At 41.9% G+C, this 19442-nt stretch overlaps 1 protein-coding gene across 1 annotated transcript; it reads left to right on the forward strand.

Annotated features, from left to right (window-relative positions):
- Positions 1–55: 55 nt before the first annotated feature.
- On the forward strand, positions 56–16341 carry LOC139695245 (uncharacterized). The gene is made up of 2 exons (XM_071593933.1): positions 56–889; positions 16207–16341. Exons 1-2 carry the CDS (start codon positions 56–58, stop codon positions 16339–16341), a joined length of 969 nt encoding a protein of 322 aa, XP_071450034.1.
- Positions 16342–19442: the final 3101 nt, after the last annotated feature.

A 19442-nucleotide genomic window follows, 5' to 3' on the forward strand; every position in this document is an offset into this window, starting at 1 on the left:
CCATCGAGGGAGAGCAGCGCTTCTCTCGTGGAGGAGGCGAGGCGCCATGAGGGAGATGGCGGCCAGGAAGAGACCCTCCTCCCATCGCCCCCCCCTCTACCTCCTCCTCCTCCTCCTCTACCTCCCCCACGCCCTGCCCCTCCACGTTGCGCCGCCCGCCGCACCCTCCGACCCCCCCGCGCTCAGGGCCGCCGCGGGGCGGGAAGCTTCCCACGGGACCACGGGAATCCCGCAGGCCTCGTCCGTCCCGTCCCGTCTCCCGCCGGTCCCGCCCCCCGCGGCCGCACTCCACCTCCGCCCCCCGCCCCGCCGCCGATCCCACCGCAGCAATGGGGGCCCGCCGCCGCCGCCCCCCGACACGCCCCTGTGGGGGGCCCACCCGCCCCCGGAGCCACCTCTGCATCCGCTGCCCCATCTCCAGCTGCCCCCGTTGCCCCCGCAGGCGTCGCTCTCGCCCCCTTCTCCCGTCGTGGCGTCATCCTCCTCGCCCTCCGTCGCCCGCTCCCCAATGAACAAGCCGCGGCCCCCGCCCAAGGCTCCACCACCCCCGCCGGCCCCGGCCGCCCCCAACGTGTCCTCCGCCCCCAGCCTCGTGTCCGAGGGGGGCGAGGGGGGCGAGGGGGAGTTCGTGGGCTGGGGGGGCGGTGGAGGGCGTGAAATGTCCTATGGACGACCCCCACCGGGCCCCGAGCTACGATTGGTGGGCTCAAGGAGCCGTAGGCAGGACGTCTACATTGCCGGCTTCTTCCCGTTCGGGCCCCGAGGGCCCGGAGGCGGGTCCCTCGGAAGGGGCGTCATGCCCGCCGTCAAGCTGGCCGTCGACCACATCAACGACTCTCCGGACGTGCTCCGCGGTTACCGGCTGCACGTCTACTGGAACGATACTCAGGTGAGCCTCCCCATACGAACTGCAGAACATATTATTACTGGTTCCTATTAGTATGTCATTTACCCTCGAAGTTATCGTCTGTTGAGCGATAGAAAAGACTCCATAGTCTCAATTTCGCCCCAAAACAACGATCAATTATTCATTCATTTGTAATTTGATCTCCTGGGTACCCTTTCCATAAAACCTTCGTACTCCAAAATTTAACTACAATCAAGATGGACTTCAATCCACTGTATTAGATCCAATTTAATCAGTAATATCTCATTCACCTGTCTTTTCTACTCAATGTCTGGCTCTCGCTTGAGAAAAATCGGTCTTTCATGATCATACTCGACTTTTTTTGTATAAAACCTATCCTGGTGATGATTGACCAACGGAACATCAATCTCTCTTTTAACTTCATTCTATGCGACTTGAGCCGCACGTTGGGAAACACTGGTCTAATTTAAATGCCGCTCAACACCTAATGCGTTAAACGTGCCACCGTTTTAGCCACCTCAAACTCACAGCTGGAACCGCTTTGGTCGGCTCGAAGTCGTATTAAATTCATGACACATGGTGTTTTTGGTTTATAATTATTTATCTTGCGTTTCTACTTAAAATATTTCCAATTTCTGCATTAATTAGTTGTCATACTATGTTATTACCCTCTGTGAATTAGTGGATCAGGATGGTTGACTGAAAATCCTCTCAGTGCACAGCTCGCGATTCGTGAAATCATCACTGGCGTTACGGATTCCTGGCGACGGCCGGAAGGCTTAGCTTGTTGTCCGTGAGTATTAAGGGCTGTCGCAGGGTGTACCCCGAGTCAGCGTTCTGTTCCCCTCTCGGCTGATGCTCTAATAAGTAGGCCAGCTTCACTGAACTCGTGTCCTCGGCTCGACCAAGTGGTTACCTCTGTGCTCCCTCGGCAGGCAAATGCCACGCGGACATGGCGCGAGTCTTTCATAGGCGACAGGGACAATTCTCGTTTTCCTATCGTGCATGGCGCTTCACCAGTTCACTAAAAACTTTCGTGCATTCGAAACCATATGAATAACAACCCATAAATTTTGAAAATGGACTCAGAAGGGTAGGGAGTCAGAAAATACAATAAGAACTAGCGGAATTAACTTTCATTTGTTCATAGATGAGCTTAAAAAACGAAGATTGGGTTCAGGTCAATGGAAATTTTTAACGTTTCCTAATTCAAAAATGACTTACCTGGAACAGTACATTTTTAGAGAAGTCCTGAGGTATTTTTACCATTAGCTCTTCAGTATATTAATAAGAATAAAATACATATTTTTGGGAGTGAATGCCTCAAGCTTAGAAGAAGAAAAAAAATCAAATGGAAAATAAATGTCAATCCTGTGACATGTTGTGTGAATTAGTAAGAAGTTAAAAAAAGGATGGTTAATGATATCAAAGCCATCGTTTCCTGAAGAATCATTTAATCAGTTATATAGTCAAAAATAAACTGAACTACCTTCTATGTTTTTGTACAAAAGTCATGAAATTGCATCTGTATGTTTAAATTCCAATGGAGCATATACGTATATGTTTATGGATATACCTTTAATTGAAATTTTAATCTTGACAGATATTTATGTTTTTTGAAATACTATAAGGCATTTATTTTTATAATGAATCGAAAATTTGCAAAAATATATTTTGAGATTGTAATTAATTTGGAAATCATTTAGGCGGACTTGTGCATTTTGTGCTCAGAATTTGATAATCAACGAGAATTTGGAGTAATCATGTGGTAGAATTACGGAAGTAAATAGCATCTTATTTTCCATTCTGCTGTTCGCCTCGTGCCTTCCGTACCTTTCAACGATTATTTACATTAACTACTCTCGTCATTACATATTTGCTAGAAAAAGGTGTTAGCAATACTTTTTCCTAGTCCTATTATTGGATGTAGCATTTCATGCTATATGTGTGAAACTATTTTCTTCAAGTGAGTGGATAATTTAAGATTTTATATTCTGTGGGCTCTAAAAATATTATTAATAAAAATTGGAATGGACGTATTAAACGAATAAATTTTATATTTTTAGTGATAAGAAACAATGGCCCTTAGAATAAATATTTGGCTCGATGTATCTGTTACTCAGACCAAGTGTGGAACAAGGAACTATATAGTAGAGCTGAAGAGGAATGGACCATATCGAGAAATCTACAGAAAAGAAGAACTAGATGGCGTAGAAAGGTTTACCAATTACTATTTATAATCAATCCAATACGCCCAATATAGGACACATTGAATTTTTTAGAAACATAATAGGATGAAAAATTGTAGGGCAAATCCCATGAGTAAGACCAAGAGACAAGTAAATAAGACAAATTAAGTATGATGTTAAACAGAAAATCCATTAGGGTGTGATGGAAATAGCACATAATGGAGGGATGCAGTATATCTATTTTAGATTTGAACTATTAATGGTGATGTTGCCAAATTATTTGCTCAGGACCGCTCTCTACAGTCTACTCTGGCAACGTAATCTTGTCATATCGTGGCGGTGGACGTCATTATTCCCAGTAATTAATCCGGATTATTTATCATCTATCTTATAATTTCTCCCACTCATGTTTGTCGCAGTTCATTTAATGTAGGAAAACAGTGCTTAACACGGAGTGGTTATTAAAAAATTTATTTCGGTGGCGCCGCCGGGAATTAATTACTTTCCAGTTAATAGAGAATATTTGTTTGTAAAAATAACTCGTGGAATTACATGACTTGATCTCCGGCAGTATAATAAGTTTCGTTGAGCGGAGATAATCAACTGTGTATCCTGGCAGCATCAGTTAATCATTTTTAGATCTCGCGTAATTCAATAAACCGTGTTTCCTCAAAATTAACAATCCACCCACTCCTCTCCTCTCCTCATCCCAAAAAGGACGGAATAGGGCAGTGGTCACTGTTGGCTCTTCTCCCAGTCTGCTACCATGCAATGGTGGAAGGCCCTCCCCGTCCAAATCACGCTGATTAATACTTCTCAACAACTTTCGTTAATTCTGAGGGAAACATCTAAATGGAATGATGACTGAATATCATTAAAATATGTTTGAATATTTGACGAAGGAGACCGCACCCAATGAACATCGAGCCTGTTTTAATAATCCTATTGAATAATCTTCTTTATTTACGATTATATAGATGTGTCGGGCAACTATCGATTACAGAATTAGGTGGATGGAAAAAATGCTACTGCTCTTAATTAGACTTTTGGAAGGTAATTATAACAGATTTCATTACATGTATTTATCCTCTGCGGTAATTTTATTTCAAAAAGAGCGGATATAAAAAAATCAAATATTATTTCATCTTAAAATAAGCGGTGAGGCCATTATTTTACGGATACTTAACGTACATCTTCGCCATTCCTCATTTTTCAGCGCTAATTTTTGATCTGTTTTGCTGGCGGTGAACTATCGCTGCTTTCGATGGCGGCCCAACACTGGCGTCAGGAGGCACCAGAGGCGGCACCTCGCCCATGCTCTGGCGTCATTCTGCTAGCGTCAGAGCGTTCCTTTGAAAACATTTTTCTCTCTCTCCCCCTTCTGGAAATGCTCTCCGGCTTCACTTTGTACCGCATTCACTAAACCTTCCTTATATTAGTTGCTAGGCATTCGTCTTTTTGTTCCCCACCCGCTCATTAATGGAGAAGGACTTTTTTGTTTCATTCCTTCCATTCGAGGCAACCCTTGGAATGGGAAAACTAGAACACGTGAGTTGCTTGTTGAGCAAGTCTTGTACCAGAACCTCCTCGTCTCTAAGTTGGTCTGCAGTGCTGACGGGATAATTTAGAGACATTCACTTAGTTAGCCCCAAAGAAACCTCGCTGGTTGCAGTTGGGAGAAGGTAATTGGGGCAAGGAATTGGTGCTTATCTCCTGAGGAAGCTGGATGTAAGACGAGAGAGCCGTCTCGTTATCCTTTACCTTATTCTTTTCCATTATCCATTTTATATATAAAAGACGCAGTTGGTGACTATACATCGATGTTGCGATATATGTGCAGACTATCAAATAATACTAAAATTATCAAGCAATATCGACGATATCAGTCATCTAGGTCAATCGAACACGTCGTGTCTATTACCGACTGCAATCCCTCTATCCTCTTGTATACCGATTATGTCATCTACGTTGCCGAGACAATATCACCCATAATCTCTTATTTTGATAGAAATCGACTCCTGAGTTCTCGTTTGATTAATTCTTAGGTTCACACAATGCAAGAGTTGACCCTTGAGGGTTTTTAAAAATCTAAATCCTGGAAGATGTTTCTACAGGCTCAAAACCGTTATCAATATAGTTATAGTGGTAGAAATCCTGAAAGCATCTCAGTTAACTTTCGAGTATTTCGAATAAACAAAAATTAAATTATTTATCATTATATTTTATGCTCTATATAGCTTCATTAAAAGTACACTTTTTCGCCTACTTACGTTTCCGATTTGAAAAAAATGAGTTGAAACAATTTAACTCGTTCAATTTAATAATTAGGACGAAGGTATAACTATGTGGCGCCTTAATATTTCCGTATTGGGAGTAGCTATGGCGAAGCATGACGTTTATAGGCGAGATATCACAACGAGATATTGTTGACTACCTTTCAGACCGATATGAACAATACACTTTAATCATAATGTTTACGAATAAACTGACTTAGCTGATATTTTAATCATGAGTGCCACGAGGACACGTGATAGAGAGAGGAATGCGCTTCACTGTGACGCGGTGCCGATACGTGGTGATTTCGGACATCCTGGAGTCGCAAGACGGCCCTACTCACTGTTAAACTCAAACGAGAGCTTGATGGTGATGTTGACGTCCCTTTCCACCGAGTGGGTAGCAACTTGGGTCCAAGTTTGCTCTGGAAAGTTTTCCTCAAATTCATCCCCTTAAGAGTCGATCTACGCCTCCATCCATTCTTGAGTGTTGATATAAGTTCTGTTTCCCTAGTAGTAAACATGACTCGGTTATAAGAAACAAAATGTCATTAGTGAGGTCATGAATTTGTATGAGTGCTAAAATGAGGACCTCAGTAGAAAGAGAAAGCATAGTTAAATTCTCCTAATATGTTGGTCTTTCCTTGATTGTAATTAATACAATCTTAGAGCAGTTTTGTTTCGATTCTTCCTAATTAAAGTTTAATATCTAATCATTCGAACCTCTTATTCTCTCTATTTCAATGTTATTCTATTATTATATTTTTATCATTTTCCTGAAAATTATATATATATATATATATATATATATATATATATATATATATATATATATATATATATATATATATATATATGTATGCATACATACTATATGTGTATATGTATACAGGGACGCACCCAAAAGTGGTAGGACTGATTTTTTTACAAGAATTTTATTGACGATATACTTGCATCGACTTAATAATCTTCAAAGTATGCTCCTTGAGCTGCTACACACATAGTACAACGTTGCTCCCATTCCCCGTACGCCCGCTGGAAATTTTCTTTGGGGATGCCGTTGATGACCCTCATCGAAGCCTCTTGAACGGCCTTTATCGAGTCAAAACGTCGTCCCTTGAGCTGTCTTTTCATCAGGGGGAAGAAGAAGAAGTACGGTGGTGCCAGATCGGGAGAATAGGGCGGGTGCGGCAACGTGGCAACGCCGTATTTGGCCAGGAGCTGTCTGACAACGGGCGCGCTATGGCGGAATTTTCGGCACCATCTTGGCGCACACCTTGCGCGAAATCCTGTGAAATAATTCGTTGGAAGTTGGATGCAGACAGACCCAACTGGTCTGCAATTTCTTCACTGGTTAAGCGTCGGTCCGTGTTCAGCAGTGTCCTCACTCTGTCCACATTCGTGTCGGTTCTTGCGATCAACGGCCGTCCGGAGCGATGGTCGTCTTCAACGAGCTCCCTACCCTCTTTAAACAATTTGTGCCGCTCAAATACTTTGGAACGGCTTAAGGCAGTGTCCCCATAAGCCTGCTTGGTCATATCGAGGGTCTCAGTTGCCGTCTTCCCGAGTTTCGCACAAAACTTCACGGAATAACGTTGCTCTAAATTCAGATTCATTTTGTTTTTCGACACGGACAAAAAACTTGCTTCACTAAAAATGGTGTCCTCACTCAACGACAGCCCGCAGGCGACTGAGGTTGGTGTTGGTCTGTTGCCAAGAGCCCCCTCCACCTTACCCTGCCAGGCAGGCCCCCTCCACCGCTCCGTTCGCGCCAGAGAAAATCAGTCCTACCACCTTTGGGTGCAACCCTGTATATATATATATATATATATATATATATATATATATATATATATATATATATATATATATATATATATATATATATAAACTCGGAGCGCAGGAATGCGTTGAATGCCAAAGACCCTCCGAAAATTACAAAATGTCCATTTTTATTCGTTATTTATGTATTTCCTCTACCGTTATGATAAAAGGATTGATGAAAGAAATGTAATTTTTATAATTTTAGGGAGTCTTAGATGTCCCGATTCCAAAAGATCTAACATTTAAATTATTATCACAGTATCTCACCCTATTAAATAAAACTTCATCAATTTCTTGTCCTTTCCACCTTCTGCCTTATGCTTACTTGTGTTCTCGAATCTTTGATCAAAAGAAAGGCGCAAGTTCATTTTAGTGATTTGGGGAAATTAGGAATCCCCCTTATATTTAATGTAAGACCTATGAAGCCATTTGCAGAATTCCATCTTTTATGTTTATTTTTTCACTACTCTGCCTTTTAGTACGTGCGTATATGATTCCTTAAAATTCCTTGTAGCGATTACGTTGGCTTTAAGAAGAGAGTGATTACTATAGTACTTTGTTAATATGATAATTTATAATACCAACTATTTTACATCAAATAGTTTGCATTCCTTTTTATGAAAACGATTAAGGGAGTCTATAAATTGAATGGAATATTAACGAAATGAATGGCCTTTTTGGAAATGACGATATTTAGACTGGAAGAACTAGACTCTCTCTAACCTTTGCTTTTCAATGTTTGGGAATTAAACCGAGGGACCAGTATAAGGAAGTGAAACTCCTCGTAATAATTTTCATGTCAAGTGCTATTGAGTAATCCCTTTGAGCATTATATTATCATCAGTATTTGAATCCTAGGATCGATTTACTGCAGCCCTGCATTCTACTCTATTTAATGTCAATGCCCACAATCCTTGATACCCTCTCTGTTTTACATCCTTCTTCATTTGTCTTATGTACATGTCTCTTGGTCTTCCTCGTGGAATTATACCATCTATTCCCTTCTATTATATTCCTAATCAATCCATTGTGCCTCAATGTGTGCCCAATGCATCTATTTCTTCTTTGCCGCAGAGTTCTCATTATGGTTCTAGTCTCTTCTGCTCTTCTATATACTTCCTCGTTCCTTACTTTGTCTATCCATTTCATCTTCATCAATATCCTGCGGCACAATGTTTCGAAGGCTTCCATTCTTCGCTGGTCAACTTTTCCAATGTTCCAAGTCTCGGAACCATAGAGTGCCATGCTCCACTCGTAAGTCTTGACGAAATGATTCCTTGTTTCCAGCCGTAGGTTCTTTTAACATAGTAATGGCCTCTTCTTCATGAATGCGTTTTTTGCTTGGGCTATTCTTCGCTTGATACATGTCGAGCTTCTTCCATCCCATGTTATGCTGCTGCCCAAGTAGATGAAGGATTCCACTTTCTCTAGTTTCTCCCCTCGCATTGTGTGACATCTGCATTCAGCTTCTCTCTTCCACACACATGGCTTTTAGTTTTCCTCTTGTTGATGTTCATATTATATTCATATTAATATTACATAATAATAGAAGAGTATTAACAGCTGAAGTGGAGAAGTCAAATATTTCTAACGAAAAGCATTTCGGAGATGTGTAATAGGTAATTTGATGGGGCGGTATTGGAAATACGAAAGTTTGTGAGGTAAATTTATATTTTCCATTAGCGTGCTATTCCTTTGGTCAAGGCTCTCGCGGACTCTCTGTCCATGCGGGTGCTCCTGAGACGTGCATTTCCATAATTGCCTCGTCCATAACGTGTGGGCATTCTTCACTGCGTGGGATGTTCCAAAGAATATTCTTTAATTTTTGTTGAAAGCATCGCGCACGGGTGGAAAAGTCTGCATGGGAAGATGCTCGGAGGAGGAATCGTTGGCCCACGAAGGGGTCGTGCGTGCAAATGTGTGTGTGTGTATGTTTGTGTGTGTTGGATAGTCGGGAGTACCCTCCTCGGCCTCCATCCCACCCTCTCACCCTTCCCCACCAACAGATGCGTGGGTAGAATATCACTTGCTACGAACAAAGTCAACATCCGCGTTCGAAAATTGGTTCCCTAGATGCGGAAAAGAGGACGCTTTCTTCTTATCGGAGATTCCCTCATCTTTTTTTTTTTCTGCCTCCCACTCGCCAATCTTATAAATCAGCCGAGAGAGATACTCTTTCCCATCCTGCCGCAACCAGCTTTTCTTTTTCCCTCCCGGTAATCAGTGTATTTTTTTCGATTTTCCACTCAGTGGAGCTTTAGTGGTTCGGATGAGACGATGAGAGGCGAGACGGTAGAGGAGTTGAAAGAGGAGTTTGGATTAAGTGGCGGGGAAGATGTCTGGGAAGTTATTGACGGGAAACATGAGGATTAGACGGGGTGGAGCGCTCTGCGGGGAGACGTCTGCACAAGATACAAAAGATCGCAGATTGTGCATGTCCCTATCCCATCACACACGGGGCAACTAGGTCTGAGATTGTATGCACAGAGTTGAGCTTTGAATAAAAACTCAGTTAATTTAAGAAACAAAAAAAGTTGAAATTCCAGTTCCATTAATTGCGGAAGCAGAAGTAAAAATAATGGGTATCAATATTAAAAGTCAGCCCATGCATAGTGATTATTATAATCTATGGTCAGAGTAAACCTATATATATATATATATATATATATATATATATATAAACAGGGTCCGTACAATAAGTATTAGGACTGATTCCTAAAATCAAAATTTACAACAGTAATCATTACAAATATTTAATAACCTTCAAATACATTACTCTGGCATAGATACATATAGTTCGGCGCCAATGCCACTCATTAAAAGCCCACTAGAAGTCGGTTTCCAGAATACTGTTAAGAGCCTTTGTCGTCGCCGCGTGAACCGCCTGGATGAAGTCAAACCGTAATTCTTTGACCTCCTTTTGAGTTATCCTTTCAGGTAATAACGCTGTCAAGAAATTCTTCATCATCCTGGACGCAGTCCAAAATTTCTTGCGAAATTTCCACCAGCGACAGTTTTATTCCTCCCTCAAGACTTTCGGCACCAGTTTCGCACACACTTTCCTCATCGCAAGATTCTCTTGTTACAATGGTGTGGGCGGTTCCGGTTGAAAGACCGGTCTCCTGACTAATAAGGGCGATAGTTAAACGCCTGACAGAGTCCAAAAGGTTTTTCACTTTGGACACCTGAGCATCGGTTCGAGCGGTCGTCGGGCGTCCGACGCGATGCTCGTCTTCGATGAGCTCCCGGTCTTCCTTACACATTTTGTGCCTCTCAAACACTCTCGTGCGGTTCAAGGCATCATTCACATAAATCTGTTTAATGAGTTCAAGCACTCGTTGCTCGACGGTACGCTCCATGCTGGCGCGATGACACCACAAACCACTGCACGTCACAAAAATCCACATCCTGTCTCAATGCATGCCAGGAGGCGACTGAACTAAGTGCGCCTTAGTGGTCGGGAACCCCTCCACCGAGCCGACCGGTCGGACCCCCATCCAGTGCTCCGTTGAGGCTACAGCAAACCAGTCACGATATTTATTGTGCGGACCAATGTTATGTTTTACAGTAATCTTCCAGTATGAAAATATATTTGATTATTATCTCTGAATGGACATATTTATTGGGTTACATAGATTTTTTAATCAATTAAATGGATATACATCCATTTAATTGATTAAAACAGAAATTTAACGTCGAAATAACTAAATTACTATGCATATTATTTTCATGATCCACGATTGCTTGTTCTGTTCAACACACAATGAGGATATTCTCGTTGAGTTAATTCTAGAATTAGGTCAGTTAGTTCGGCAAAGGGTAAGGGACCTATACTACATTGAACGTGATATTATTAGAACATCAAACAGTATTCTGATCTAGTGCGGCAAAACATGCCAGTGTATGCATTTTGTTTGGCTATGGAGCGGAAGTATCACGCTTCCAGACGTAAATGAGAGTCTCCCAACATAAGACGCCCCACGACCATTGGGCCTTTTTCTTCCATCTTCCGCTGCCGTCCATCCGCGTGAGTCGCCTCATCCGTGAAGGGGGTGGGAGCCGCACCCCCTTCCTCTCCCGCCCCTCCCTGTCGCCTGACGTCGATACACCTCCAATTTTTTTGGTGCGACACAAGCGAGAAAGCTTTTCGAAATAAAAGTGCTTGCTTTTGCATTAAAATGCTATTAGGAATTTTTTACTGAGAAAAAAGTCATCAGGAAGATGTGCTGTGCATACCACGAAGGATAAATATAATCCAGAAAGTCATCAATTAGAATGTCGTGTGAAGCAAAAATGTAAGTAGCTGGAGGAATATTGATCTGACTAATGAGGTGGGGAAGCAGCAAATGAATATGGTAAGAAGTGTGTGAGGGGAATACAGTCCATTAAGATGGTGGGTTTTCAATGGTCGACCGGTGTACAACAAAAAATTATGGCCCATATCTATACATTTTTAATTAATCTCTTTTCTTTATATCTTTTATGCCTTAATTTTATATGAGGGCACCAAAGAATATTTTTAATGGAAGGGTGATTATACAAAAGATGAAAACCTTAAAGGGTCTTCACAAATAGAACAGAAACCATCGTAGTGTATTATTGGTAGCCTTTATCGAAATTTCCCCTAGTTATGTGTAGTTATTATTATTATTAGGTTATCTACCGGTTAAGGTAGGTTTTTAGATGGACACAGCTACTAAATAAAACATTTTGTGACTCCTAAAAAAACACAAAATCAAGCATCCTACTCGATATGACGTATCTCTTCCCCTCCTAGTACTTTCTTCCTCCCTTCTTCCCGTCCAACATCCCTATCCTCTTCCTTCCCTTTCCCCTTCTCCCCCGCCCATCATTCTCCCCTCTATTACAATCTTCAACATCCCACTGCCGGTCAACCCCCATCACCCACTTCTCCTGCCTCCATAGGATTTCTCCCAACAAACCCCTCTCTTCGCCCTCCATACCAAATACTTCCTCATTTGTTTTCTCCTCCGCCCATTTCACCTTCTCCATTCTTCTCCACACCCACATTTCAAAAGCCTCCAGTCTACGTCTATCCTCCTGCTTCAATGACCACGTTTCCGCGCCGTACATAGCTACGCTCCATATAAAAGTTTTTACGAGTCTTTTCTTAATATCCTTACTCAACGTCCCTCTCATCAACTCCCTCCTCCTGGTGAAAGCCTCCTTGCCTAGCGCAATTCTTTCCATTACGTCCCTACTACATTTACCGTGTTGGTCCAAAACACTTCCGAGATGAGTAAACTGTTCTACCAGCTCTAGTTTTTGCCCTCCTATTTTAATGTTAAGCTTAGCCTTTTTCTTTCTAGAAAATAACCTTTGTTTTATTAATATTGACCCTTATCCCATTCCTCCACACTGAATTTCCAATTAACTCAGCAATGCTTGCAATCCCTTAGCTGACTAACAAGCTAAAGCTTGGTCATCAGTGAACCTAACTGATTTTACGAATTCCCCGCTCACTTTCATTCCTACCTCCAGTTCTTCCCATGCCTCTTTGATCATTTCCTCTGCATACAGCTTGAACAGCAACGGTGATAATAGGCAACCCTGCCTTACACCCCTTCCTAACACTGCCCATCCTGACTCCCCGTTCCCTAATCGCCCCTGAGCAGTCTGAGACATGTACAGGTTGCGGATTAGCCTCCTGTCTCTCCAATAAATTCCTGTTTTCTTCAATATACTTAAAAGGTTTTCCCCAATTCATTCTATCAAACGCTTTTTCGAAATCTACGAAACAGGCAAATACCTCCTGGTTGTTTTCTATATTCCTCTCAATTAATAATCTTATTACTGCAATGGCATCACGGGTACCTCTCCCCTTCCTAATCCCAAACTTGCCATTCCCTAAGTAATCATTTTCCCTACTCTCTATCCTTTCGTTTATGATCCTTTGAACAACTTTAGCTGCGTGGGATATCAAACTTATTGTGCTTTAGTCCTCACATGACGTGGCATTTACCTTTTTCAGAATAGGAGCTAAAACTGATCTCACAAAGTCTTCCGGCCAGATTCCTTCCTCATAGATACTACCAATCAGCCCATATAGCCTCTTCCTCCCACATTTGCCTAAACATTTAAGTAGGACCACAGGAATGTTATCCACCCCCACGGCCTTATTTAGCTTCATTTCCTTTAATGCTCTTTCTATCTCATCGTCGAGTATACCTGGACCTAAGCTATCTTTCTCTGCGTCATGCTCCTTTTCTATGTCTAACTTTGTTGGTCTAAGTTCTTTATTATACAGTTCTACTATAGCGCCAACTATTATCTTACCCGCCTTATCTCTAACTGTTAGCTTGGATCTTCCTTTCTTATTTCCCGATAAAGATTTAACTTTGCTGTACAGCGCACCAATTTCACCCTTCCTCTGCAAACTTTCCATATCCTCACACTGCGTCTTCCACCATGCTTCCCTTGCCCTATTTGTTGCCCGCCTCAATTTATTGTTTAACTCTTTGTACTTCATTCTGCCTATCATTGTGTTTACATTCTTCCATTTCTCCTCTCATCCATCCTTGTAATCATCTCATCCGTGATCCATGGTTTCATAGTCCTTTTGGCATTAACGGTTCCAATAGTGTCTTTTGCGGCTTTAGATAACCCTTTCTTGATACTTTCCCATTTTTTTTATAGTACCTGGCCCTTTATCATCCTCCATAATCCTCCATTTCCTATACAGCCTGTCGGTACTCCTTCCTTATTAATCCATTTAATGTTTCTACGTACCTTTTTCTAACCCGCCGCCCCTGCCTTAGCTTTTCGGAACGGACTATACATTTCATAACAACTAAATTGTAGTCAGAGTCCGCATTCGCTCTCGAGAAGCTATGCGAATTTTCACACTGTTCCTAAACCTGTGTCTAACCAGAATATAATCCAGCTGATACCTCACTGGGTCACCAGGCATTTTCCATGTATACCTGCGTCTTTTATGGTGTCTAAACCTAGTGTTGGTGATGACAAACCCCTGTCTCCTGCAGAACTCAACTGCTTTCTCCCCGCGGTCATTCCTCGTAGTCCCGTACCGTAGTCCCTTACCTCATCACCATCTCTTCCCTTGCCTACCATCGCATTCCAATTCCCCATCACTATTAAATATTTCCCTGCAGGAACGTTGGGCGATTTGGCCTAGCTCCGTAGTTACCAGGACTCAAAATCTCTTTAGCGGCCATCATATTTATCTTGAAAATTATAATTGAGGTGGTTTCCCGTTGCCTTCCTCAATAGTGTTTTTAACGTGAGATGGGGCAATTGTCGCCTCTTCTGAGGGCGTGAAGGAGATTATGTGGGTGGAGATTAGTTGGAAGTTTGGGTGGTTAGTGAGGGAGGAAATAGGGGCAATAACCCGCCGCAACAATTATCCTTCAAGTATCTAACAATTCTGTAGGAACGAGAAATCTGACTCTATAGCTATCATATTTCTACGTGACTGCCTCCTTTAAGATATTTTTCTTTAATTTCAAAAAACTGCGGGAGGTGCCGCGACAGTAACCGTAAACGGAGTCATCCGCTAAATGTTCATTACAATGCAACAATATCAGAATATAAATATTATTCGCATTTACGTGGGTCTGAAACCAGATCCCTTGACATCTCAGTAGCTTAATTGGCTAAAGCACTCCATTGGATATTGATGAATAGGGCTACGAATCCCAGTCAAGGCGAATAATTTTTTACAATCTGAAATTGTTGCATATATTTTATTGTTTAAAAATTAATTAGTACGTTTATAATACTGTTTTTCATAAAAATGTATAAATTATTTATTCACATTTTAATCTTAAACTTTTAGCTCCTCTTGCACTGGAGAAAATGGCCGTATTTTTTTCATTTGAATAAAATGGAATAATTGGGCACCGTCGCCACCTCAGAGGTTTGACGGTGTGAGTGGCATCAATATGAGGGATCGCTTTGATATTCTCACTCCCCCATGGGGCAAATGACAGATTGCACGGCATTTCTCGACTCGGAGGATGGGGCTGGGTAATCGGCGAAAGGGTCGCCTTTAAGCCACGACGAGCGAGGGCCATTAATTCGTCATAACTCACAAGTTGACACCCATGGTGTGCGGAAAGGGGTCTTTGCTTTTGGAATTCAGAGAAAGGATTCCTATTGAGGTCATTGAGAAGTCGATCGGTGTCCTAGAAAGCGGTTCCCAATTTCGGTGCGTGCTTGAACCGGCCTCAGCCGTGCCTTTTCGCACCAGGTGCGAGGGCGACTCTCCGGCGTAACCCAAGAGGAATGGGTCGATGGCATCCTCGATCGCTGTCGGAGGTCGCGGCGGGTCGCGAGTGACTTCCCGCTCGTGTCTCTCGCACGACTTCCGCGAATCTGAATTGGGGGTTCGTGTTTCAGGGCTCGTGATATCAAACCGAGGTTCAGATTAATCGGTTGAACCAGCGTTTCAAGTATACCGTTCTATGGCTATTTAATAATTTTAACAGTTTCAACTGGCAGAATATCTGAAATGACATGTTTACAATTGATCGTTTTTCTCCTTTTGAACTTAAAAAAACACAGCATAATAACTTTTTTAATATGGAGGTCAGTATTCGTGAGACGACCTAGACGGTTTCAGCAATCCCATGTGATCAAATTAGTGGACAAAAGAACGATGGGTATGAACCAAATTACTTTTTTTATGGAAACGAATATTTCCCATTAATTAAAACAATGACGATCACATGATCGACTACAGTTTTAGGATCAAATATGGTAAAGCTTAAACAGTGTCAAATTTAATATTTATTTTTCCTACAAAGTTACCGTCTTCGTTGATTGCTCACCAAGGAAACCATTTTTGTAATCTGATCGCCTAATGAAAGATTATTTTTGTTAAAAACATGCCTTGTGGGACAAAAACGTTTTCGGGTTACTTCCACGTCGTTTTATCAGTCAGCAACTTCAGATTCAAAGATACAAACTGTATTGACTGAAAACCGTGGTATATCCTAGTAGAAGTTATTCCAAAATCAGCTAATTATCACTGCAAAAGCCTAAGTTACGAAAATGCTTATTTTTCTGGCAGAGGGGTGGAGTAAACAGGGATCTCCGAATGAGTCAACATTCACCAGCCACCAGTTCATATCCAAAGGAGACACCCCTCATGAGAAGCATGCCAGTGACTTACACCACAGGTCGCAAGAAAAGGATACAGCAGTGATTTGGAAACTATTAGCAGGCAGCCACTTCGCAATGAATGGGCTAATCCAAAAAGCATAGCCAATTATCTAGGGCTTCCAAAAGTAAACTGATGAAATATAATTCAGAGAGGTGATTTCATTATCTATTCAATGAGTTTATGCATTACATATCAACATCGTGTTCAAGTCGAATCATCAGTTGGCCGGTTGACCTGCAGCATCAAGAAGTTTGTGTGCGAGAGACCACTAGATTATGATTAATCCAGCAAACTAAGTGAATACTTTTTTTAAAAATAAATAACAGTTTTTACGAGCTATGATAAAGTATGAGAACGGCAGCTAACATATTTTAATACGATCGGCCTTTATTATCACCTATTTAGATCCATCGTGCGAGGTTGTGTTTGTGGGAGGCTTCGACGCGGACAAAGAAATCAAGGTCGCTAGGGTTACGGCCAGAGTATCCGCGTAGGACGTGACCATCTCTCCCCTCCGCTTCCCCTTCCTCGGGGGACCAGCCACCCCTCGCCCACTCGGCTCCAGAATACGTGACCAAAGAGTCCCTCGTGGCTAATTGCCGTTCCAGTGTCGAAGCGATATCGATCTATCTATACCTTGGTTCCGGCGCGGACGGGTTGGATGTGGGGCGTCCGACACACAACTCCTCGGGGCTGTTACTCCACACACCCCTCTTCGAAGGCCACTCGATCCTCTCCCTTTAATTCCATCCCCCCCTCCACACTATATACACCGCACCCCGCCCTCCCCCACAGGTGCCAGCAGTCACTTGGAGAGAGGACACACTGGAGTTGTGCTTGGTGGTCCAGGCACGAGGATCACGATCGGCCGATTAAGATGACAAACAGAGAGGAGTTGTTTAGGGGTGTGGGAGGGGTTGAGTGAGTGGGGCTTGGGGGAGGGGGTGGTGTTAACGAGCTCCCTCCGGTCCCTGAGGCCATTGTTCCGCTCCCGTGTGTTGGCGCCGCCGAGGGTCCTCGTGGGAATTGGGAGGACGCCTTGAGAGGGTGCTCGTTAAAACGGGAATGCGGCGAAAAATCGCACTTAGTGAAAAACAAGGTTATCTTAAGTCTTGCGGGAAAACACACGTCACCTCTCGTAAGAATGGCGGGTGATTTTTACGTACAATTCCATCACTCCAACCATTCCACGCCATGTGAGCCACCGCGAGGGCATGTGCCTGGGGGTTAAAGGTCGACAGTCAGGAGTAGTCAAACTAATTTGTGGTGACTGGCTTACTGTGTCATTTTATTTTCTGAAAGTTCGAATACTCGCTCTTATGTTTCCGAACCGTTGCGCTCTCTAGTAGTGTCAGAGGAAAATGATTTCTTCTCATGTAGCGATCGGTTTTGCAGTTTATTTCCCTCACAATTTATCACTTTGGTCTCGTCTACCGATGTAATTCGTATCTTAAATGATTCCCTTTCTTAATGTGTGTAAAAGTTAAAGTGAAATAAGTTCTATTTAAAAAATAGTTCAATTCGTTCGTGTGCACTCCGCGTTTTCATTGTCTGCCAACAATAGCTATCTAATATGTATGTGATGTTGCCTTTTCGTTATCTTAAGCATTCTTCGTCTTTCACTTTATTCTACCATTTCGCAATCAGGTCTTTCTGTGAAGAGCTCGGAATTTTTGTCACGCATTACCAATAGCATATATGTATTTGGCAGGCTTCCATGAATTTTATAGTTACGAATTCCTCGTTCAAGAAAACGAATGCGTAGTAATTATTAACATATTACAACCAAACAGATATTTTCAATAGCTCAATATGGCTAGATACGCTAAGTTAATATTTAAGTATAAATTCCGTGTCCATATAAAGCCTACGAAAAATGGTAGACTACCAATTTTTATAATTATTGTTGGTATTCTGCAATTTAAGATAGTTTTTGGATGAGAATATAACATACTATATTATATTTCTTTGCCTCTCTTGAAAAACGACCAAACATCCGATATTATAGTAAGCCTCTTACCGATTCCTAATGTTTTTTAATGACTACTCCGTCCGACAAGTCTATCCTATTCCTGCCCCTTTCTCACTTGCCAACGTTCTCCCCTTTTTCGCAGCCTCCAGCACCCCATCGCCACCCAAAATTGCCTGTATCATATTTCCCCCCTCTTCTGTGGCCTCCTTTGGATTTCTCTCAAAAGTCATCTCTCCTCCCTCACCGTGCCTGGCACTTCTTGCTTTGTTTTCCTTTTTTTCGATTGCACCTTTTTCATTCTTCTCCACACCCACATTTCAAAAAACTTCAATCTCAGTCTATCACGTTGTTTCTACAACCACGTTTCTGCGCCGTAAAAACCGTGATCCATGATTAAGCTTTTACGAGACTCTTATCTACAAAGATACTCGACGTTTCCATCTGTAATATTCTCCTCAATGTAAAAACGCCTTTGCTTTACGAAAATTCTTTTAATGTTCCAACTACTTTGATCATTTGGGTCGAAAACAATTTTGGGGTGAACTGTTACACCTGAATTACTTTGTGACTTCCTATTTTAAAGTTTAACTTGGCTCTCTTCTTTCTCGATAGTCCAATAACCTTTATTTCGTTTATATTAATTTTCATTCAATACCGATAGCACTTTCTAATGCGCTTGACGCTGCTTGTAACTCTTTGGCTGGCCTTTTTCATCCTCAAATTTCATTTTATGGATTCCATACAAATTTTAAATGCATCTAATCATTCAATCATTAAAATTTTACCAGTGATGCTAGTCCATTGTCCATCAAAAACTCATTTCAAAACCGATTGTGATTCGGAAGAGTTAGAATAATTTTAAAGACATCAAGTGGTGATTCTTGAGTTCTTGCAGCATATAATTTGTTGAATACAATTAATAGTGAAAAAGTATTTTCTCTAGTATTTCACTCGTATTTTAAATTGTTGTCTGGGGAAATGTTTATTATTTCTTGTATGATTGATTAGTTTACCTAACGTTTCGAGTATCAATTTTATTTCACTTTCAAAACTCAATTCCATGTTTTTCTGTTTCATTTGTGTTTTGAATACATATATTGGGCAAGCACGGTAGAAGAGAAGCGGGAAGTGAGTAGGCTTTTTAGACGACACAAAGGGAGACAGAAATGAA

This window comes from Hetaerina americana, unplaced genomic scaffold, assembly GCF_022747635.1.
Source record: "Hetaerina americana unplaced genomic scaffold, ioHetAmer1.1.p SCAF_6, whole genome shotgun sequence".
NCBI classification, from domain to species: domain Eukaryota; kingdom Metazoa; phylum Arthropoda; class Insecta; order Odonata; family Calopterygidae; genus Hetaerina; species Hetaerina americana.

Coding starts and splice junctions, on each gene's coding strand:
- LOC139695245 (XM_071593933.1), top strand. CDS start 56: ATGGCGGCCAGGAAGAGACCCTCCTCCCATCGCCCCCCCCTCTACCTC. Junction 890..16,206: donor TCTACTGGAACGATACTCAG/GTGAGCCTCCCC, acceptor TTTTTCTGGCAG/AGGGGTGGAGTAAACAGGGA.